Below are 24278 nucleotides of genomic sequence, written 5' to 3'. Positions count from 1 at the left end.
AAAAAAAATGTTTAGTAGAAATAAATTAGAATATAATGATCGCACTCACGAGGTGAATGTGCGGATCGCTTTGGGTACGGTGTTTTTCTGTGTGATTGATTGCTTCCATAGCGTTTGTAGTTCTACCTGGGGTGGTGGTAGTTGTGTTATTTTTATAAATGGGAGTTTATAGTCGAGTGAAAAGCGGATGCCTTTGTGAGTTCTCGGTATAGAGCTCGGCTAGCAATCAGTTTGTATAGTGTCAAGTGGTCTCTAACAAGAACCTATAGCTTAGAAAAACATGAATAATTACATTAATCACGACCCTAAATGCTATAATTATACTTAGTGTATTCTTGTGCCTTGGGAAAGGTGCCGTCTTGTTGAGTTGAAATTAGCGTGAGTTTATTAACCAGTAGGAAACTGATGACGCAATGTGAATACTGTACAATGTTCGGTTAAAGTGCCACAATCAGGTTCATTTTCTGAAACTTAAAAACTTTTAAAGACAGTTATACTGTGAGCTCCTAGGTTGTAAATTGATGGTAAATGCTTTTGTTGAAGCCATCAGTTTGTATTAGTGCAACCTATTTTTTTAAAGAATATCATTTAACAGTAGGATTCCTGGTGGAAAAACTACATTACCCACGATGCTATAAATATTAGAGAGTCACAGCAAGCAAATCGCAGCAAAAGATCTCAGCAGTAAACACCCACTTCCATGAAGCACCGTGAATTTACTGTATTTACTCAAGTCAGACTCCCTGTGCTCTCAAACTGCTTAAATATTTGTGTGTGTGTGTGTATATATATATATATTAGGGCTGTCAGATAAATGTGTTATTAACAACGTTAGCGCAAACCCATTTTAACGGCGTCAATTTTTTATCGCACGATTAACAGTCTTTTTGGCCTAGCAAACTTTGTAGTTTTCTTTCACATGCTTTTGCAACAGGATGTGGCATGTGCGCGCTGCGCTATGAAACCCATTCATTTCAATGGTGTGAGGACGTTTTGTTGCTTCGTCGACCAAAGCGCGAGCGGATCTAGCTTGACCATAAACAAAACACACTCGTTTTGGCTCGCAAGCCGGCCAAATAGTTGTTTAACGTTACGTTTTTAGTGGATGACGAGCGCGAGACACCGAAATGGATGCCAGTAAGATTCTGAATGGAAACTTTACTTTTAAAAAGTTGCCAAATTGTCCCATTGACAAGACCAAAGTGATCTGTGTGTTTTGTCATTTTGAACTGAGCTATCATCATTGCTGCACATCCAGTCTGAAACACCACTTGATGATGGCCAAACACACACACACACACACAGCTGATGCGAATTCTCCGCCCCCTCGTCAATATCAGGACCTCGTCAGTATTTCTTTCACCCTTTTATTGATGGACAGTGTTACATTGTGAGAGATTATATGCTCCAAGTGAGAACGTTAGTGTGAAATTGAACACAGTAAAAAAAACATTTGCACAAAGCAAGCCGATCCACTTTTCCATGTTGATAAGAGCATTAAAATGAGAAAAAATAACGGGACAAAAAGAAATCAAGAGACATTTAGAATAGATAAAAATGTGCGATTAATTGCGAGTTAACTATGACATTAATGCGATTAATCGCGATTAAATATTTTAATTGTTTGACAGCACTAATATATATATATATATATATATATATATATATATAGGAATACATGTAAAATAAATTGTTTTATTTATAGATAATCAACATATTTAAATCAAGTTCTCCATTGTTTTTATTTAATGAAGGAAAGAACTATAATTACCTTTGTCTTTTTGTCCGATTTTCAAATAATTTTTTTTTTGTTGCTTCAAATACATTTTGGTTCACCCTGTAACTGGTTTGGTACATGTTGTAAAATCCCTTATTGAAGACTTTTTAAAAAAATCCCTATCAGAAAAATTAATACTTCCGGAATCAACACCGCTAAAGCACTTGCTCTTTCTATACCTGTTTATAAAGTCCCTCAGAAGTTGTCATAATTTTTTTAGCTCTCTTACATTATTAGCATTAGTACGTGTGCTACCAAGCAACAGATTCCAGCTATGGATGCATGCAGGAAAATTGACTTTAATGTCGAAGGGTTTTGTAGCATGCCATTAACGGAGTGCAGTGGAATAATAATGCGCTGTAGTTACGGCACTTGAGGAGCGTAGCGGACAAGTTAAAGGTCACGAGGGCTGAAGAGGTGCTTTGTCCTCGAGCCCATCAACATTCTTAGACAATAATGACCTTTAACAGCTTCCACAACTCTCTAAAGGTTTGCTCTCAATGTGGGTTGCAGGAACTCAGTGTTTTTTCAATAACACTCATACAGCGTTGTGCTAGTAAATTTGGCGACTTCATGTTTCATTAGCTTTGGAGTCGATCAATCCTATGAGACTTCTTTGCTGGCCAAGTGCCATCATTTCAATAACGATATCTTAAATTGAAGAATTAAAGAAAGAATAAGCCCTCACACTACGGCCTTTGTCAAAATGTACTGCTCTTTTTTTTTTTTTTACCTTAGAACAAGCGGTGCCGTACCTTTCCGCAACCCACCTTTGTCTTTTGTCTCAGTCTTAGAGCCTGATGTCGACCGTAGTTTTCACGGATACTGTCTCCCAGGCCGATGAATAATGAATCCTGAGCTGTGGCATCTGGCAGAGATAGTGTCAGGAGAGTGAGGTTAAGAGAGATTGGGGATGTTAGCTGGTTGTGTAGTTGTGTGTATGTGTGTCTTAGTCCCACATACGAGCCCGTTCTCAGTAGCAGCAGAGCTTGAAGAGACTTTAATAGCAGTGGACTGAGAGGCACAGTGAAATGGAACAGGGTATCCTAAGAAAGAGCTCTTTTAGCACCTCTCTGTCTCCCGGGATAAAACAAACCAGCAGAGGAGCGAACCAAAAGGATAAAAAGTTGTGTGGGCGAGGGAGCGGCTGTATGCTTGCTATATTGCATGGATATTAAGTTGTTTTCCAAATTGCGTGGGGAAGAAATTGAGTGTACATTTTCGCACATATTTTTTCATCAGTTGCTTACTGTTCAGTCTTTCATGAAACGTTCCAGAGACCGTAGTGCGAAACCTGAGTAGAGCTGCATGATTTTTAGGGAAAAGCCTCTTGACTTGTTTCTAGTAGACTGAATCCATAATCACTCAAATTGTCATGGTAACAGGGGAAATTGCAGGAGGTGGAATTGGTGATTGCTTGACCGAGAGAAAAGCATACGTTTAGAAGAGTTTGCATGCTATTTGGCCTTTGAATTAAACAACGTAGAAAGCTTCAGTTTATTTCAGGAGCGCTGTTTGCTAAGGCTAGGGTCACTGTTACTCTGACCCTCATAATTATATTCTGACCAACGGCACAAACTGCGTTTATACAATAAACCGCAAGTGTTGAGGAACTTGCATATATCTTTGCTTCGCTAGTTTGAAACAAATCCACAAATGTAAAACAATGTTTTCTATTATGGTTCAAAATAGCATTTTTTGAGTTTGTGAGTCTTTTTGAGTGATTTGTGCATCTTGAAGAAAGTGTCCTGTTGTATTTCAAAGCGATTTAAGAGATCACTTAGCAATAGTTTGGCGCTTACAACTCTTATAGCAAAGAGGTTTGCACTGACAAGAAAAACTCAGAAAAGGTAGCAGTTTTTCTTTTAAATCAATGAAGTTTAATCCATTTTAGCTTCAAACTCATGCACTTTTTCCTTATTCTCTTGCTTTACATATTCATAAGGTTGGCTGTATGACCAGCATTTTTTTTATATATATATATTGACCAGTGTAATGCAGTAATGTAACCAAAATCAATGCAGTGGCCTTGCAAATTACTGTTCTAGAAGTTCCACAGACAGGCTCAGTCAGAAAACTTTTGATTAAATTAAACTGTAAATGTAATTACTCTTGGTTTCACCACTATATACAGTATAAATAATGACATCACTTCCTGTGCATGCTGCCTCAGCAGCACATTCCATGCAGGCCCTGTGGGTTGCAGCATGAAATGGGGCTAATCCTTCCCGAAGCCGTTCCTTTAGTGTTTGTGGCTTCATTCCCGAGAAATTGGTTGGAATCTGACCAATTAGCTGACATTAGCCGGAAAACTGCGTTCCCAGCATAACTTACGATTCTTCCTCTTTGCATGACCATACTGTGACATAATCTTTACATCCCTTCTCCATCTGTGTGTTTCTCTTTCTTGCTCTCTGTATGTGTAGTTTATAGTCTATTTCACCTGGTCAGCTCCCGAGCGTAGAAGGAACGGACGTTTGTGTTGTTTTCTTGAAACGAGAACCGAGAGCGGATCCGGCAAACTTGGCTCACACCATAGGACTAGTAGCTGGGAACTGGGGGCAGCCAAAAACCATTTCACAGGCTAAAACTGAACCAAATCGTGTATGGTGAAGAATAGCTCCCACCACCAAGCAGCAACTTCCTCTTTTGTGCCCCTCCCCTCCTCTGCAGAGTCGACTGAAGACCCCTCCAGCGCAGGCATGGTGGCCGGAGCCATCCTGGGCAGCTTCTTGGCCCTCGTTTTGGTCGGCGCGTTGGTCACCGTGTTAGTGATGCGAAGCCGTCGCCAGCAGCATGGATATTCGGGCGACGGCGAGCAGGGCGCCTACGGCAACAAAACCCGTCTTTTTGGCGGCAAGAAGTCCAGCAAGAACGGCACAGGGGCCAACAACAACGGCCCGATCTACACGTACCGCGAAAGCGAGCCGGGAGCCCTGACGGAGAAATGCAACGAGTTCCCTCACATGACCACCTGCCCGCCAACCGCTCATGACATCCTGCTGAGCGGCGAGCTGAATGAAGCCGTGCGAAGGAAGTTCGACGCCCTGAACGACAGCTTGGAGGAGGAGGAAGAGGACGAAAGGTACGACCGCTTCAGCGGACTGCCGCCCAGCTACCAAATCCACCGGCACGAGGACGAGTGTGCTCCTTACCTGGACGACGACATGGAGTCTCAACGAGACGGCTCAATCATCTCCCGGACTGCCATCTATGTCTAGAAGAATCAGATGATGCACCTGACTGATATTTACTTGACCTTTTAAAACAAAGACGCAAATGTGCCATCTGGGGAGTGGAAGCAGAATGGTGGATGAAGACACTCATTATCATGCAGAAAACACATTGATTTTGCTTGCCTCACGATGTAACTTGTTGTTAACGCCCATTCTAGTCAGAATCCATCCTTCTGTGGTTCACTCACACCCACGAGCACAATACTCAACCAGGCCCTTTTGAAGTGAATAGAAAGCCTTGTGATTGCCCATACAGGCTTGTCAATGCTACATTGCACGAGAGGCTCAGCATCTGTGACCCAGAAGCGAAGGCCGCACTCGCCAGGTTGTGTACAGCTTCTTTTATCAATCGCCGAGTATGCCGTCTTCGAGAACAGCTGGATGTTTTGTGAGCTAAACAGAAAACAGACAACTCAACGTTCACCACAGCATCTGGGTCATTCATCCGTGCAGCCGATCAACTCCAGTAGTGAACGCTTTTAACTTCCCCCACAATTTGTTTTAGTTCTCGTTACGCTAAAGGAATTCTCTGATTCACTCAAGTTCTCGGCAGAGGCAGACTCTCCTGTCGGTTTGTTCCAGGCCAGAGTGTTGTGCATTTTGGGCTGATGCATGTTCCCCATCCACCCCCCGCCCTTCGATTAATCCAGTTATATCAAAACCATCTCGCATTAGCACGAATCCTTCCAGGAGAAAGGCTTGGACTGTTGTTTTTGTCTTTTAACTTCACTACAACAGATTAAGTAGATTAATGCACATCATAGATCTGTGTGGAAGGCGGGGCCTTGAGAGGAAAGCAACTGATGTGCCTTTGAGTGTGGGATTATTTGGACAGCGGAGCGCGGATGGACCCCAGCAGGGACCGTTAAGCCAGGCGGCATATGTTTGCCAGGTTCAGCGGAGTCCACGGTCTTGAAAAGCTGCCAGCTGTGAAAAAAGGTCAAGGGACAAGGCGCTCTCACCGTATGTTCAGCAGCGAGATTAGGACACTCACTTTACCGCATCCCTCTAGAGCGGACCAATGGTTTGTTTTGATGCCTCGCGCATAAGCCGACTTTTTTAAAACGACAAAATTTCGGACACTGTGTGCGTGTAACCGTAGCGGTGTGAGTCCAGATGTGGATTAATTTGTCTCCGGGTGTCGGCGAATGCGTGTTTTGCATAATATCATGCAGCTTGTATGGATGCTTTGGCAGTGCTTTGAATTACTTGAGCCGTGACTCATTCATCCTTGGTTTCGCTCGTCGAGCCTTCGGTGGAGGGAGGTTAGCGCGATAATGACAAAGGAGCAACACACTCACCAATGCGACGCAGCCCAGAGAGAACTCTGTATCCAGCAATGCAGATATAGCATGAGTAATTTGGAGATTATACTATCTGGACCCAGTGACTGTAAAGACAGTAGTTACTCTAGCCTACAATGTTCACCCACGCTGCAGATTTGCAAGGCTGTTAATTTTTTCCTCCTCCCTAAAGCTCTTCAAGTTGCATCACTGCACTGAAAAATAAGGATGGGAAAGCTCCTTTTCTGAGAACTGCCAAGGCCTTGACGGAAAGAAGACGACGCGGAGAGAGAGCTTAATGCGTCAGTCAATAGTGTGCTGTTTGCAGTAGTAAATGTATTAACTTTACCTGTTTAGTAATGAAATTGGAATCAATGTAGGGCAGATTCAGAGAGGCCTGCGATGTCTTGTGATTTACTGACGGCGGTTGTGAACATTTGACATGAGACTTGAGAATACTAAAAGAGCAATGTTGCCAAATCAAGTTTTATCAACTCTTAGTATTCGTGTTTTAATAGACTTTTTGGTTGAACTTTTCTGAATGTTACTATAGAATATTAGTATTAAGGGTTCGATGTGATGCCATGTTCTCATTTGCACAGTCCCAAGGCTACATAGCGATTAATTATTGAAATAATTGGGTAAATCTCACAGAATATGTCTGGGTCATGTTTTACTGCAGAATCTAAAGTAACTTTAATTTACATAAAGACAATTAAGTATCACAATTTTTTATCAAAAAGATATATTATGCACTGTAAAAATGAATATTCTTTATCTAAACAATAAAATTGTGGCAACAGATTACAAACAATATTATTAATTAAACTGAACAAATTAGAATTGAGTAATGCTTAATCAAAATATTCCTTAAACCATTTAAAATGATTAAATTTTACACCAAAAAATTAAACAAAAATATCTGAATAACAGACAGACGTCAAAGATTAATTATTTTATATTATCTTTATTTTATATTGCCAACATTGAAGACGATGTTAACAAGGAGAAACACTGAAGGAGATAACTGTCATTTTAAAACAAACCTAAAACAAACACTGATCACCATAATGGTGAATTTTTTACTCATTTTAAATGGTTAACTTTTATTTGATTAATTATTACTCAATTCTATTGTTAAATTCAATTAATAATATTGCTTGTAATCTGTTGCCACAATTTTTTTGATTAGACAAAGCGCATTCGTTTTTACAGTGTGTATGGAAGCATCAGCTTAATTGTGAATAACATAATGCCATAATGCAACGTAGACATTATATATTTTTATGTAACTATGTACTGAATTTGGAGTGAAATATGACCTGGACTTCGCCTGGTTATCTGGTAATGTTTGAAGATGAAAGTTACCATCTATCCTCATGTTCTCAATATGATAAAACAAAACAGTATGCTTTGATAAGTTGATGTAAGTGCCTTCTGGGATGTGTTTTTAGGGTTGGAGGCTTGCCACAATTCATGCGATGTTGAAATCAAATCCCTGTATATTGTAAATTAATGCTGGACTAAAAGACTGCAATCCATCAACAATATTAAGGACGGAAGAAAAACAAGACGGCAAATTGCCCCCACGTGATGATCCTTAATTGCTCCACATTATGGTGCAAGTCATTATTAACTCATCAGCTGTGGATGCCATCTCGAGCTGGTTTAATCTTGTTATTCATTCACTCTGAATGTTGTGTTGTGCTGTCAGGTTGTGACACTATGTGTATGACGAACACTTGGGACTGAACGCTGTTGCCTAGCCCTAGCGTCAGACCTCTTGTTTCTTTTGTGTAAAAACTGTCCACGGTTTCATATCACATCACGTAACTGCTGTACTATAACGAATCTTTGTCAATACGTGTGAGAACGATCTATACTCTCTTCTGTTTGTTTGTTCGTTTAGTTTGTTGTATACTATGGATGGAAAACCAGTGTTATCCTGTGAGGTTTTGATGGTGTGTATTATGACGTGACGTATCCTGTGTGTGAGATATCTATATACTGTATATGTATGTATTTATCATCAAGAAATCCAGTGAGAGAAAAGTGTTATTTATCAGTAGTGTAAATAACAGATGTAGTGGTCCGAACACCAAATATAAAAGCAGAAGTAGTTTAATAGCCCAGAGTAGATGAGAAGAACCTCAGCTGCCTTGAGTCCGGTGATTTCGACAGGCGTGAATACTGCGAGTTCAGCAGATGTAGCCTCCCCGACGCACACTAGTTAGTTAGTAACTGACTCGCGGCCTGTGTTGAAGCACAGTACAGATTGACGTTCGCACACAAACCTTTTGCACTGACAACTTTTTGCTCTCAGCCCTCAACGACATGGCACACACTCCTAAGCATGACAAGACTTCAACACTAGATAAACACACACTCACTCGACTGTAGCGGGCGGATCTTGCGCACATGTCCTGGTCATATGACACCCGTGACTCAGAGGAAAGAAATAATAAATTGCATTTTGTTTAAAGTCAATTGTTCCAACGGTCATGGAGAACCTGGAAATATAAGGACCTGATTTCCAGGCCTGGAAAAAGGGCATCATTATTTCATGACTTTAATAATATAAATTTATTAGATTTATTTAATCTTAATTTATTCAAAATATAAAATACAAATATATCAATTCTAAATTAACTTGAGTAAAATGTAAATGTTTTAATAGTATACATTTTAGTTGGGTTAATTTTGTAATATATTTTTATTTTATATTTTGAATAAATATATATATATATATATATATATATATATATATATATATTTCAATATTGTAATGATCATGGCACAGAAAACATGCATAATTGTTGTGAAAATAATTTTACATAATGTTTAACTTTTTTCATGGAAATTCATTGGTCAAATGTGCATCGTTTTTTTCATGACTATAACAATCTTAATTTTATTACATTTCATCTGAATATTTGAAATTAAAATATTAATTTAAAATATAAAATAAAAAAACAGATTTAATGGTGGAAATATTTTACATTTTAGTTGAGATGTATTTTTATTTTATATTTGGAATAAATCTTGGAAAATATGCATACGTTTTATGTAAATAAGGAAACAATGCAAAAAAAAAAATCATAATTTTCCTATAAATAGCTAAATAAATTCTTTGTATCAGGCCTAAATATGAAATCTTAAAAGTTAAAATGTGCATTGTTTTATTATGACTAATGATCTTAATTTTATGACTTTTATTAAACTGAATTTTAAAATTTTAAAATATTTAATATTAAATATTTACTTACAAAATTATCTCAAGAAAAATGTAAATGCTAAAGAGTTTACATTTACGTTATCTTTGTATTTTTATTTTATATATTTGTTTATATCCAGTATTTCAATGATTATATTGCATAATTTTCATGAAAATAATGGTACAATGCTAAAAATCATATAATTTTTTTCTTATTTACTTTTTATTTCCTGTTGATGTTGGGCTGAAATATGAACCAGGCATGTTTTATTGTTTTGTTTTTTTGTGAGATTCGCCCTCAAATCACCCCGCGCACACTGTGTCCATCTAGGATTTATTTTCCGCGGTTAAAAGCAACGTGAGAAACCATTCCGCTGAAATACACCAGTATTATCCTGTTTAGTAAAAGACATTATGAAGATTCATATTAGTTTCCTCCGTTCCTCACTGTTTATGGGGTTTTATAACCCTGAAAGACTCCAGATGAAGTGGGAAGCACTGGGGCACTAATCCTCCCTGAAAATGGTGCCACAGCGGGCAGAACACTGCCAGGTTAAAACCCAATGTTTCTGGCATACAATTACGCAGCCTGTCCGCAGCCACTACTCTTAATTTTTGACAACAGAAATGGGTTATGGCATCTCCAGTTTGCATCTGGCTCTAGTCTCAAAGCAACTCGGAGTCATTAGGCAAAATTGCGTTTTCATGTGTTTTCATTGCCTGTTCCCTCTCATCAGCTACTTGTGAACACTATAAATAAATTAGAGAACTAGCAAACACATTACTAATTGATACGCAGCCCTGCATTACCTCCACGCCATTCGGTTGTTTTGCGTTTGGCTCGTTTCTTTTTGTTTTGTTTTCATTGTGTAAGATATGTAGTCTCTTTTAGGGGAAATCACTAAGATGTTCCACTGATTAACACTAACAGAAACACTTAAACTTGTGTGGGGTGTTTATTTGGAGCGGAAACAAAACCGTGTACATTCCAAGTCCCAGTTTCGTCCCATCACATTATTTTTGTATACTGGTTGTAATTAAAACCTGGTGGATTTCTAAATGCTTTGTCTGACGTGTCTGCTTGTTGACTTCTTATTTTCTGCATCTTGTGTTCTGCGATCAAACGCAGTATGTTCACTGCCTCTCAGGAGCTCTCGTGATGAAGATACACAGCTTACACACTCCCCTACAGAAATCACGTTCTGACCCACCCAAATACAATCCTTGAAGACTGTTGCTGTGGGTTTTTTTTTTTTGTACAGCAGGAATAGCATGACGTGCTGCTAAACTCCTCGAGTGCACGTCCCAAAAAGTGGGTCACATGTTGTCAGCGGGATCAGCGGTGGGATGTGCTCCATTAGAGGTCAATTTGACATAAACATGCCGATACACAAACAACATTAACTGAAACCTGTCGTCAAACGAAATTGGTTTCATATATACATTATTAGGAACGCCTGTTCAATTTCTCATTAATGCAATTATCTAATCAACCAATCGCATGGCAGTTGCTTCAATGCATTTAGGGGTGTGGTCCTGGTCAAGACAATCTCCTGAACTCCAAACTGAATGTGAGAATGGGAAAGAAAGGTGATTTAAGCGATTTTGAGCGTGGCATGGTTGTTGGTGCCAGACGGGCCGGTCTGAGTATTTCACAATCTGCTCAGTTACTGGGATTTTCACACACAAACATTTCTAGGGTTTACAAAGAATGGTGTGAAAAGGGAAAAACACCCAGTATGCGGCAGTCCTGTGGGCGAAAATGCCTTGTTGATGCTAGAGGTCAGAGGAGAATGGGCCGACTGATTCAAGCTGATAGAAGAGCAACTTTGACTGAAACAACCACTCGTTACAACCGAGGTATGCAGCAAAGCATTTGTGAAGCCACAACACGCACAACCTTGAGGCGGATGGGCTACAACAGCAGAAGACCCCACTGGGTACCACTCATCTCCACTACAAATAGGAAAAAGAGGCTACAATTTACAAGAGCTCCCCAAAATTGGACCGTTGAAGACTGGAAAAATGTTGCCTCGTCTGATGAGTCTCGATTTCTGTTGAGACATTCAGATGGTAGAGTCAGAATTTGGCGTAAACAGTAGGGATGTGAATTTCTGCCAAAAATGGCATTCGAAAATCGAGGAGCAAAAGTCGATTATCGGAGAAAAAAAAACGCACTCACACAATAACAGAAAGGGAGGCTAATTCCATCTTTAGCGATTTATTAATTGAACAAGTGACATGTTTTCGTCATTTTTTTAACACAGAAGAATAATTGGAAGAAGAAAAAACTAAAAGCACAAAAAACGATTTTGCATCGACAAGCCAGATGCTCGCTCGATCAAAAAATAATATCATGTAATAATGTTTTTATGCGAACCTGCCTTGTAACCGGCAACAGCCGACTTTTTAAACTAATTCGTTTCGATTAAGATAAACTATTCATAGCATAACGCTTATGTCATATTCTTGTTCAGAAAAATTAGCACGTCATCAACATGTTCTGGAAGGAGACGCGAGCGCAACCTGTTGACGATTAGTCCAGCCGCGGAGAACACCCGCGCGGATGGCACAGATGTCGCAGGCACACTCAAGTAGGAGATTGCTAACTTTTCCAGGCGGGGATATTTCTTCGCGTTGGCCTTCCACCATGTTATGGGATCAGCGTTCATTGGTGGGCATACTGTATCTTGGCAGTATTGCAAGAGTTCGGTTGTCGCTGTTGCTGTCTGCTCGATGTTATCCTCGCCAAACAAGACCGCAATCGCTGCAGCAGAGAGGGCGTCATTTTGTGGATTTTTAGCCGCCAGTGGTTCAGTAGGCATTTCTCCCGATTCCCGATTCAGTGCATTCACGACAGTGCTCTTCTTCTGTTGTTTGTTTACACTGTTCAAAAAGCTGGTATCCTAGATCGCCCAGTAGTGGGTTTCATGCATGTTAGTGACACCTTGTGTCCCTAACAGGAAAATACCTTGCTCCGCGATCTGTGTCAGTAGGCGCTGCGTCAATTATGTTAAATACACATTGGAATTATTGCACGAAAATATAACGATATTCGAAAAAGCTATTTTATGATCGAAGTTCGAACGCATTTCGACTATTCGACCATTCGAAGATCGTGACTCATCCCTAGTAAACAGAATGAGAACATGGATCTATCATGTCTTGTTACCACTGTGCAGGCTGGTGGTGGTGGTGTAATGGTGTGGGGGATGTTTTCTTGGCACACTTCAGGCCCCTTAGTGCCAATTGGCCATCGTTTAAATGCCACGGCCTACCTGAGCATTGTTTCAGACCATGTCCATCCCTTTATGGCCACCATGTACCCATCCTCTGATGGCTATTTCCAGCAGGATAATGCACCATAATTTATTTGAAATCAAATTGACACCATTGGCAATTTTTTTGTCAATCATTGCTGAATAAAAGTATTAGTTTCTTTCCAAAAAAACCCAAAAAATTCTTAAACCCAAAATGTTTGAGCGGTAGAGTGTATGTAACAAAAATATACATACCAAACTGCCCAAGGGTTTCCACCAGGATGTGCTCACAAGAATCTCTGCCCTGTCCTGTTATCCTAGACCTGCTAATGGCTTTTGACAAACCTGCCACCCATTGTGTCCTGGTTCCCAGCGAGCCTCCCTTCAGCCTTGAGGGCCCACTTCAGGCTCCTGCATCTGTCGTCTTGACAACGCTGTGTCACCAGCTCCAGTCTGTCTCGTTCCTTCCCTGCACAAGGACACAGTCCACACAGGGTCCACTCGGCTTCTGTGCCAGACACGTCACTCACTTAATGAAGAACTCTGACTACTAGCAGACCTTAAAATAGCTCTGCATTACTGTTTAAATAGGACCTAGGGAAAGGTACAGTACATCAGCGGTTGCCATTGTCTTGAAAAATTGGGATCTTCCAAAAGATGATCTCATGCTAAGATGATTGTCATTATTTAATAACGTTACACAACTGGAATTTGAATTCCTGAAAGAACGCCACATTCGACCATCTGCCATAGTGCACGGACGCATAACAGGGTGAATTCAGGTAAATTGGCTTTTTGCCATTTATTTGATTTGCCATTTATATATACAGCAAGGTCCAAGAATCTGAGAACAATCAGCGCTCAACAATAGGAATGGCCTGGAGCCAGTGTGTGAGAGTGTTTCCAGTTGACAGGACTGTCACTCATCACTTCAGGCCAGAGCTGCCATGCCACAAAAACTTTCTATTCATTAAATATAATACAATCTACATCCGTTTCATGCCTTGTAAACGTAAAGGTTTCTGTGATGTGTTCTATACTGTTGGTGCATTACACTGCTGATTTTCTCAACAAGATGATCTATCTGGCTAAAATAGTTTACTCAAAATTGCAAAAATGACCGTTAAGGCCCGTTCACACCAAGAAGGATAACTATAAAGTAGTGCTGTTAAACGATACAAATATTTAATCGCGATTAATCGCATTAATGTCATAGTTAACATGTGATTAATATATATATATATATATATATATATATATATATATATATATATATATATATATGGTTAGTGATCATAAATAGTGCAGGCTCTTAAATATGAAGCATGCATTTTTTGTCATATTGATTTTAAAGGATTTTGTAAAGGTAAAATGTCAAACGATTCATTGTGAGTAATCGCATCCAAAATAAAAGTTTGCGTTTACATAATATATGTGTATAATTATTTTATATGTATATAAATACACACACATGCTTGTATATATTTAAGAAATATTTTCATATATACTGTATATAGATATATATAATTTATATTATATATAAATATAAATATTTTATATATAAATATTTTTTTTTCTTAAATACACATGCATGTGTGTGTAATAATTATACACAGTGCACCCACATATATTATGTAAACACAAACTTATTTTGGATGCGATTAATCGCGATTAATCGTTTGACAGCCCTAGTTTATTTCCATGTTTAAAATGTAAAAAATTATTTCCATGTAAAATTATTTCCATGTAAAAAAAACATTTTAGTTTTTCTGTCTATGTCTTGTGAACCACTCTCTCTCTCTCTCTCTCTCTCTCTCTCTCTCTCTCTCTATATATATATATATATATATATATATATATATATATATATAGTTAGAGAAGACACCATATTTTATTTAACACAAACTCAAAAAGGCTTTGAAGGGAGTACAGTCTGTTTGATGTGCCGTCCTGCAAAGTCTAAGTCACGTGACGCGTCCAAAGAAAATCTGTGAAATAACATTTTTGTAATATGAATATGTAAACAAAGCTGAATGCGTGACATACCAGAGCTGATAAGTTGTTTAAAAAAAGCTGTTTGGGACGTTTCGGCTGTTTAACTTTTCCACAGCGAACAAGGGGGAAAAAAAGCTTGGTTGCTAAATAATTAGTCCTGTTCAGAACCCTATTTCTCAAAGAATGTCGGCTTGCCTTGTTTCTCTCTGCACTTCCCTTTTAACATTCATTTTTCCCGCTGCTTTTCTCTGTGAGAATGTTATTTTTTAATGGCTCACTGAGGCCTCAATTATCCTGTGCAGCCATTTGCTCAGAGCTTTTTGTTTGTCTGACATGGCTTCATGCCGTGGACGAATAAAAATCCTCAGAACAATTCTCTAGAACTACATTTTTTCCCCTAAAGAACAGGGAAGACGAAGTTATATCAGAAAGTATATAACTCACTCTTCCCCCCCTTCCTTTCAGATTTTGGCTTGCATCAAGATCTTTCACTTCTAATAAGAAGAGGGTTGTTCATTTTTACAGGCTCTGCAGTTTCACAAATTTCCCTTTGTGCCTCGAGAGGAATGAAAGCTCTTTTTAACCAATACCTATTACCTCAGCCATCTGTTCCCTGGGCGTGAAATAATTCACATTTTCTCCGATATTATCTTTTTCATTTTGCCTTGTCGTATTCATTTGAATGATTTTATTCCTGATCTTTAAGTTTTATTCGTTTCACAGTCTTAAATTCACCCTTTTGTGCTCGTGCTCATTATGGTTAACACCCTCACTGGATGTGAGATTTTATTAGTCCTCTTGCCTCCAACCTCCTCGTGGGGTCTTCAGAAATTAAGACATTACCAACCAAACGCTTCATGCTGAACTAATGAGCCACTGAAACATGCCAGTGGGGGACTTATTTTAAACGCAGCCTTTTCGCATGACGATTTGCGCTCTGAATTAAAGATAAAATGGGCTAAATATTTGTTTCTAAAGTTGGCTTGCATCGCGACAAACCTGTTTAGTGAAACTTTTATCAAGTTTTGCTCGCTCACTGCAAAGCCAAATGACGCCCAACTCCCCCTCTCTGGATCAAATGGGTTAAGCTTGACCTAATTAGGTTAAGGGTGTGGCTGGACCTTTAAGGCACACCCATTATGTCCAAAGAGGGGGAGCTGGATGTCAAGCTCCACCCATTGGCTCTGCAGAGAGCAGACTTTTATTTTAAGCCCCAAATCAGCTTGTACTTTCATGTAATGTAATGCCGTGACAGATCAAGTTGCGTTGGGAACGTTGAACTGACTGCTGCCATCTGGAGTTTAGATGGACTTGTGTTATCGTCCATTAGCATCAATAATCAATGTGGCGTAAAAGCCGCGGCCTGGCGTTTAGCACACATATCCTGATCTTGCCTCTTCTCTGCATCATTTCCTGACCTTTTTTGACTAGAAAAGTACTAGATTCTAACAGATGTTAGTATTCATCAATAGTTGATGTATTTGGGTTCATCATATATTTGGGTTCATATTCATTTGCTATTTTAAAGTTTGGGGTGGGTACAATTTTTTGAATGTTTTTAAAAGAAGGCAATTCTCACTTTCTGTCTTGCAAGTCTGACTATATCTCACAATTCTGACTTTATATCTCACAATTCTGACTTTATATCTCACAATTCTGACTTTATATCTCACAATTCTGACTTTATATCTCACAATTCTGACTTTATATCTCACAATTCTGACTTTATAACACGCAATTGCGACTTTATATCTCACAATTCTGACTTTATATCTCACAAGTCTGACTTTAAATCTCGCAATTCTCATTTTCTATCTCGCAATTTTGACTTTATATCTTGCAATTCTGACTTTATATCTCGCAATTCTGACTTTATATCACGCAATTCTGACTTTATAACACACAATTGCGACTTTATATCTCGCAATTCTGACTTTATATCTCGCAATTCTGACTTTATATCTCGCAATTCTGACTTTATATCTCACAATTCTGACTTTATATCTCGCAATTGTGACTTTATATCACGCAATTCTGACTTTATAACTTGCAATTCTGAGAAAAAAAGTCATAATTGTGAGACAAAAAGTCGCAATTACCTTTTTTATTTTTCATCCTGTAACGGAAACAAGCTTCCATAGAAGAGTGCATTGATTTGATCAAAAAAAAAGAGTAAAAACAGTAATATTGTGAAATATTATTAGATTTAAAGTAACACTTTGGAATTTGAACATATTTTAAAATGTAATCTATTCCTATTATGCAAAGCTGAATTTTCAGCAGCATTACTCCAGTCAATTGTCAATTGTCAAGCTCATGCAAACATGCACAGTTTTAGCAAATGCTTTCATTTTGGATACATGTTGTGAACTGAGAATGCAGGATCATCATTACTCATTATCCTCATTTTGTTGGCTTTTAGTTTCAAATGGAAGAGCTGCTAAATGAAAGTGTTTTTTCTGAATGTCCTGAAGGTCTTCCAAGGCAGGTTATCAAAAGCCAGTTTAGGCTACGAGTTGGTTTCAGTGCCAGACGAAAGCCACCAGAGCAGTCTCAGTTAAGTGTCCTGCTCAGGGGCAGAAGTGTGCTGGACAGATCAGGACCGTAACCAAATCATCCCCCCTTTGCGGTTGGCAGACTCTCCCTACCCGCCAGTGCTGGAACTCAAATCACTCGCCCTTGGCTTGATGGTCTGACCTCACCGAGAGGTTGGGGCGCGCATGGGCTGTCTGGCTGCCGTGGTATTGATGTTTTCTAATGGCTCGCCTGTGTCGGCTAATGGAGGGATGGGATTGGTTGTGACTTGAATCTTATATTTCAGTGAGTGTGTTTGTCTGTTTGTCTGCCACCAATGCGCACTGACCTCTTTCTGCTGTACATGGGTGGGTTAGTATGTTAGGATCAGCAGAAAACCATCCTCGTATGAGGAACCTTCTCCCTGCTTTCCCCCTGATGTCTCTGCTAAACAGTGTTCTAGCTGAGCCACAGGTGCATTCAGTTAGTACTTAAACCTCCAATATAGCCGGGTTCGAAATCCTTCTGGCACCTCATAAATAAGGTGTTTTCTGGATTATCTGGCATTGAGGCTTATTTGGATTTGGTTTTGAATTGTTCATCTTGGGCAGATCCCCTAATCCATATAAGGCAGTTATTTGCTTGCCTGACAGGGACCTCTTTAACTTCTATAGCTTTTCGAAATACGCTTTTTGCAAGATTTAGTCAACTATTTAGGCAAAAAAGTGGGAAATGGACAGGCTCGTCCAGTTGAAGCTGAGATTGAGTATTTTGTGTATTTTCCAGTGCCTACAAATCACAGAATTGCATTGGTTTTTGGGAAAGGCTGGTTATTATCATGGGTTTGGCCCAAATTTTGCATCTATGTGGCACCCTTGACCGATCTTATAAGTACTAAAGTACCTTTTTGAGTGGACCACTGTTTCTCAACAGGCAATTTGATGGAGCCAAAGCCCCATTAGTGTTGTTGCGCTTGTTTTTCTGAAAAGTCAGGATGGGGTAGGACATCCAGTTTGTTATTAAAAAAACAGAAAACAATGTGCATCAGTGAGTTTACTCTGTCGTGGAGGAGGTGGCACTTGCCCTTTTCTTTTTTATCCAACTCTTATCACACAAGTTTATCTGGGATGATCTGCCATTCCAATTGTTGTGTATATGGACTATAACGCTGTGTGTCCACCGAAGCGTTTTTAGCCAACTGAAAACGCCAGACGCTCTGCTGAAGATGCCATGCTTTGGGCGCTTGAGAGCGTTTTGGCAGCGCACCGTTTTTTCGTTGAGACGTTTCGTTGCTATGATACAGAATATCCGTAGCACAGTTTGTAACTCATTTCGCAGATAATTTGTTTCATACTAAAAATGTATTTTTCATCCATTTTGTTCGGTAAGCTCTGCTAGTTGATGTCGTACAGAAAGAATGCTGTGACAGTTGGTCAGTGTGGTTTAGTCCCGCCCCTCCTCCACTGTGATTGGACGGCTGGGTAAAGTGACAGTGATGAGCGCTGCGTTTTATCCAAAGTTCAACATTTTTCAACTCTCGGCGACCAGTAAAAAAACTGGCTTCAGCGTAAAAAAAACGCTCAGCACCTCGTTACGCTCATGGCGTTTAAAAAACGCGGCGTTTCCATTGAAAACAATTGAAAAGTACACCAGGCGCGTGGAAAAACACTGTGGTGGACACACGGCCTAACTCTTCACATTATTTTACACCGCATGAAAAATTGTAAAGAGGATAATGAGGTGGAGACCCATTTTAAATTTACATTAAACAAATCGGGGACAGTGAAAATGTTATTACTGATGGCCTTTCTCGAGTATGAGGTTGTATATTCTGTGTTGTGTCTCCCCTTTTTCCTTTTCTTCTTGTTCTATCCTGTTTTCCCAGATCCCAGTAAGCGGGAACCCGTTGATGTGAGGAATAAATGTTGGAGTCTTGGTTTTTATTTTTATTTTTGCTTTCCTTCGAGGAATACCTTTGAGGGGGAGGTGTAATGCCTGGCTGTTTTCCCCCTGTTGGCCCTGCTAAACAGTGCAAAAGCTAGTTTGGCAACAGGTGCATTCAATTAGTACGTAACCCTCCGATATGCCGTCAGTATAAAGACACATGCACTTTAGAGTGCACTCTCCCTTTTTCTCTCTCATTAGGGGAAAAAATATATATATAATTTTTTTCCCCTACTTATTTTTAATACTAGAGCATGCACATTAATTAACCACAAACGTTTATTTCTTCCTAGAAGTCGGTTGTCTTTTGATTGTTTAATAATAGTTTTTTTGTCTTATAAATAAATTGATTTATTGGTTGAAGAATTTGTTGTTTGCCTTATTTATGTTGCTTTAACATTTTGAATTGCTATTCATGTTCATTTTGCTTATAGGTTATAGTGTCGGTTTAGAGGTACTCTAATAAAGGGGTTTTCAAACTTTTAGATCCTTTTAGTTGGTCTAATATTGCTAATTAAAACAAATGGGACCCCAGTTTTTACCCTATTAGTGAAAAGTGCCATTTTTAAGACCGTAATTGAGGGCGATTCACATAGGTGCACACGTTTTATAAATTATGGATCATTCTAACTTAGAGAAGTTGAACTAAAAATAAGTTTCTTACGTATCTTTTTTTAATCTCTCACTTTAGAGAGCTCCAGATGTGTTGGATGTTTTTTAAACCTGGCGTAACTATATATAAGCGTGTCGATGTGAGTGTGTTCTTCGTCCCCTGTGTGTGAATACAGCTCTTGTCTCTCTATTATTCGCTACAGCTCGATACAGATGGACAGATAAATGGCTCAGGAGGATTCTCCAAACTCTGTTAAACTCTCTTATTTCTCAATTTCAATCCTTTGTTCTCATCCTCCTCCGCAAGGGCCTCCCCAAACATACTGACACAAACTCGCAACCTCTCATTCACACATACAGTCGCTCTCTGTGGGACTTAGCCCTCTTTCATGTAGACAAAAGCATGGAGGTTGGTTGGATCATCATGTCTGTCTGTTCTTCTGTGAAGCGCTACAGCAGCTCCCGTTGCCTAAAATAGTGTTGTTTCACCTGAGCTTAGTTTCTTCACAGGTTGACATGCTAAAGTGTGAAGAAAGGTGAGAGGTAGATGGTAGGATGTGCGGCTTATGGTTTCTACTTTTACATCAGCCATCATCCAATACTTACCTAACATTGATCTTTAAAATGCTAATAGTTTAATAACACTTCTATTTTTGGCACTTGTTTGATCCCACAGTGAAATCTCATTTATCCAAAATAGTCTCTAGCTGCGTCCCAATTTGCCCACTTATACTATGCTCTAAAAGTAATGTATGGACTGTTTTTGTGAAGAAAGAAAAAAAAGGAAATACATACTTTTGAGTGCGTGTCAGAAGAGTAGGCAAGCTTTGGGACATACTTTGTCATGATTGTGTCTTTAATGGATAGCTTTGTCCCTGGGCTGAAAGTCCGCACTAAGGTCCGAGCCGAAGTTCGATTTTTGATAAAAGATTTTTGATAAAGTTTTGGTCTGGTTTCACATTGCAATTATGCGAGCGCACTAAAGAACTCGTCATCATCTACAGTATGTGGGCTGCATCTTGACATTGATTGGTTTGTAAACGGACGTCTGACGTCAGCATGTTGTCAATTCAGTGGGTAACTGACTGGAATGAATGAACAGATACATATCGTTGCCACCAAACTGTTATTATTACGGCATTGCTACCTGCAGCACCAACTATCCTCGAGGCTAGTTCAAACTCGCCAAATTGACGTCCTCTAAGTGCGAACATTTTATCGTCGCCGGCAGGAAAATAGGGGAAGACTGCAAGCAATCCTGCGAGAACCACCAGCACTTCCTAAAAATGGTCTGAAAGTTGAACCATACAGAAAATGCGTTCACACTAGAAACGAACCAAACCTTTCTTCAGTTTGATCTGGACCAAGACTACCTCTTTACATCTGACCAAATTTTGGTCCGGACCGTGGTTTCCCACCTGTAATTTTGATTTGGATCAAACTGAAAACAACGTAGGTGTGAAAGGACCCTGGTTACGTGTATCCTCTCACAGTTTAAAAGGCCCTGTCAGTCATCTTGTCACATTGAAAATCCTCCACATTCAAATCAATATAATTTTCTAACGTTTTGGAAAGAAATGTAGTAGCAGTTGATCTGCCATTCGTGGTCTTTCATGCAAGAACTCTCCTGATGTGTTTTCAATTTGCATAATGGTGCATTTGAAAGTTAAAGACAGAACATGTTACAAAAGTTCACAGTGCTGTTGCAGATGAAATATAATGTGGTCAACATTGAATAAATAGTTTTGTCAGGTTGGATACTGATTATTAATCACTCAAACTCCTTTATCCAAACCTCCTTTATACTTAAAGGGTTAGTTCACCCAAAAATGAAAATTAAGTCATTAATTACTCACCCCCATGCTGTACCAACCCCGTAAGACCTTCGTTCGTCTTCGGAACACAAATGAAGATATTTTTGATTAAATTTGAGAGCTGTATAACTACCACATTGGCTCCTAAAGGACTGCCTCTTGACGGCCCAGAAAGTCAATGAAGAAAATGTTTAAATATCCCAAGTGACTACAGTGACTCAACTATATGTTTATCAAGCGACGCGAATACTTTTTGTGCGAAAAAACAAACAAAAATAACGAGTTTATTCGACTATTTCTTTTCTTCCTTGTAGGCCAGAACGAGACTTTCTTAGATTTCCACGACGCATGCGCGAGATTTGCGATCTGAAGTGGTGTAAGCTGGTGTAAGCAGATCGCAATTCTCGCGCATGCGTCGTGGAAATCTAAGGAAGTCTCGTTCTGGCCTACAAGGAAGAAAATAAATAGTCGAATAAACTCGTTATTTTTGTTTGTTTTTTCGCACAAAAAGTATTCGCGTCGCTTGATAAACATATAATTGAGCCACGGTAGTCACTTGGGATATTTAAACATTTTCTTCATTGACTTTTTGGGCCGTCAAGAGGCAGTCCCTTAGGAGCCAATGTGGTAGTTATACAGCTCTCAAATTTAATCAAAAATATCTTCATTTGTGTTCCGAAGACGAACGAAGGTCTTACGGGGTTGGTACAGCATGGGGGTGAGTAATTAATGACTTAATTTTCATTTTTGGGTGAACTAACCCTTTAACCGTCGTCGACCCGCCATGTTTGTAGTTTTTAACATTTGTTTTTTGTGTAGTTCTAATCAAATCACCCAATTGGTTATAGGATCTGCAATTCTGATTCTAACCGGAAAAAGTAAACCATCCGGGTATCTTTGGAACACTCATTTCAACATACAAAGATTTGGTACACACTGATTGTAATTTCGAATACTATTTTGGGCAGATAGTATTCTGACTGGCTGTTTTTTTTTTTTTATTCACACACTATTTCTCTTATCTCTTTCACCAATGGAAGAAAAAACTGAAGCCACAGAAGGTCAGGAAGGACATAGTATGATCCCTTTATCATATACAGTTTTGCATGTGTGCGTGAGACAGACAGAGTCGCTTGTTCGTGTGAAGTGAGCGTTTGTTGACAAAAAAAGAAATGTCCTTTAACTTTCAACTGCTTTTTTCCCAGCAAATTTTCCCAGCAAAGATAAATAGATTCAGCAACTGAGACATAAATTTCACAGACGTTTGACGAACAGAAAGGGAATAATGAGTCCCTAATCAAACTGGTGGTCATTAATATTAAAAGTAATATCACCAGCTGCTGTAAGTTCTCATCTCATCCTGATGGATGGACTGCAGCAGATTTGCCAGTTCTTGCTGTGTGTGAGATGTCACTTAAAGGAGTAGTTCACTTTTAAAAACACGCTTGCTGATAATTTACTCACCCCCATGTCATCCAAGATGTCCACGTCTTTCTTTCTTCAGTCGAAAAGAAATTAAGGTTTTTGATGAAAACGTTCCAGGATTTTTCTCCATATAATGGACTTCAATGGGAACCAACCGTTTCAAAAAGACAGTTTCAGTGCAAACTGCGAACTGTTCAAAGGGCTTTAAACGATTCCAGACGATGAATAAGGGTCTTATCAAGCGAAACGATTGCTCATTTAAAAAATAAAAAACAAAGTTTAAGTTTTATAAGCTCAAATGCTCTCCTTGCTCTGTTCTGTGTGACTCTCCGTTTCGAACTCAATCATCAAAATGAACGAATCCTTTTTCGAGTCATTTGGTAGATTCAATGAACGAATTGACTCAGAAAAAGATTTGTTCATTTTGATGAACGAGTTCTAACAGGAGAGTCACGAACGTGCATCACAGAACAGAGTAAGGTGAGCATTTGAGCTTATAAAACTTAAACTTTGTTATTTAATTTCTGAATGGATTGATGGTTTCGCTTGATAAGACCCTCATTCATCGTCTGGAATCGTTTAAAGCCCTTTGAACAGTTTTTGGACCTTGAACAGTTTGGTTACCAGTAAAGTCCATTATATGGAGAAAAATCCTGGAATGTTTTCATCAAAAACCTTAATTTCTTTTCGACCGAAGAAAGAATGAAATGGACATCATGGATGACATGGGGGTGAGTAAATTATCAGCAAAAGTTTTTTTTTTTTTAAAGTGAACTACTCCTTTAACTCCTCCACCAAGGCTCTTGCAAGTTCTGTAAGCAATATCACACGAGCAATATCACACTATCACAAGGAAGTGATGTTTTTGTCCTGTAGCACAAGTGCAAATGTGATATTGATTTTAGACTATAGTTAAATAAATAAGTTAATATTGTGTTATATTGTCTGTTTTTGCTCAATTTATCAGCCAAATTTAATGTGCGAGTAATATGCGATTAATTACATTAATTAACAGCCACATTGTGTAATTAGTTAGATTTGCTTGTTTACCTGTTTACTCTGTTATTGTGTGTGCGGGTTGCAGCGTATCTATTTAATTTCACTGAAGTAACAACACTTAAAACATGTTTTCCATTCTGTAGAAAATGCTAGTAATGCCCACTGGTGAAATGGATGATGTGTGTGAGCTTGTTCTGTGAGAATT

The 24278-nt window shown here is 39.0% G+C and overlaps 1 protein-coding gene across 2 annotated transcripts in view; it reads left to right on the top strand.

Annotated features, from left to right (window-relative positions):
* pvrl2l (PVR cell adhesion molecule related 2 like) overlaps window positions 1–24278 on the top strand; it is a 166908-nt gene that overhangs the window by 88887 nt on the left and 53743 nt on the right. The window contains exon 7 of one of the 2 annotated variants that reach the window (XM_039678554.2): window positions 4451–10570. The exons of the other annotated variant lie outside the window; for it this stretch is intronic. Within the exon in view, the coding sequence (XP_039534488.2) occupies window positions 4451–4998 (548 nt within the window). The 3' untranslated portion in view covers window positions 4999–10570. Of the gene's footprint in view, window positions 1–4450; window positions 10571–24278 lie in introns of those variants that run through there. 2 annotated transcript variants of the gene reach the window in all.

Source organism: Pimephales promelas, chromosome 18 (genome assembly GCF_988280905.1).
Source record: "Pimephales promelas chromosome 18, fPimPro1.hap1.1, whole genome shotgun sequence".
NCBI lineage: Eukaryota > Metazoa > Chordata > Actinopteri > Cypriniformes > Leuciscidae > Pimephales > Pimephales promelas.
Note: the sequence above shows the minus strand (reverse complement) of the source record. Positions and strands in the feature narration are given on the sequence as shown.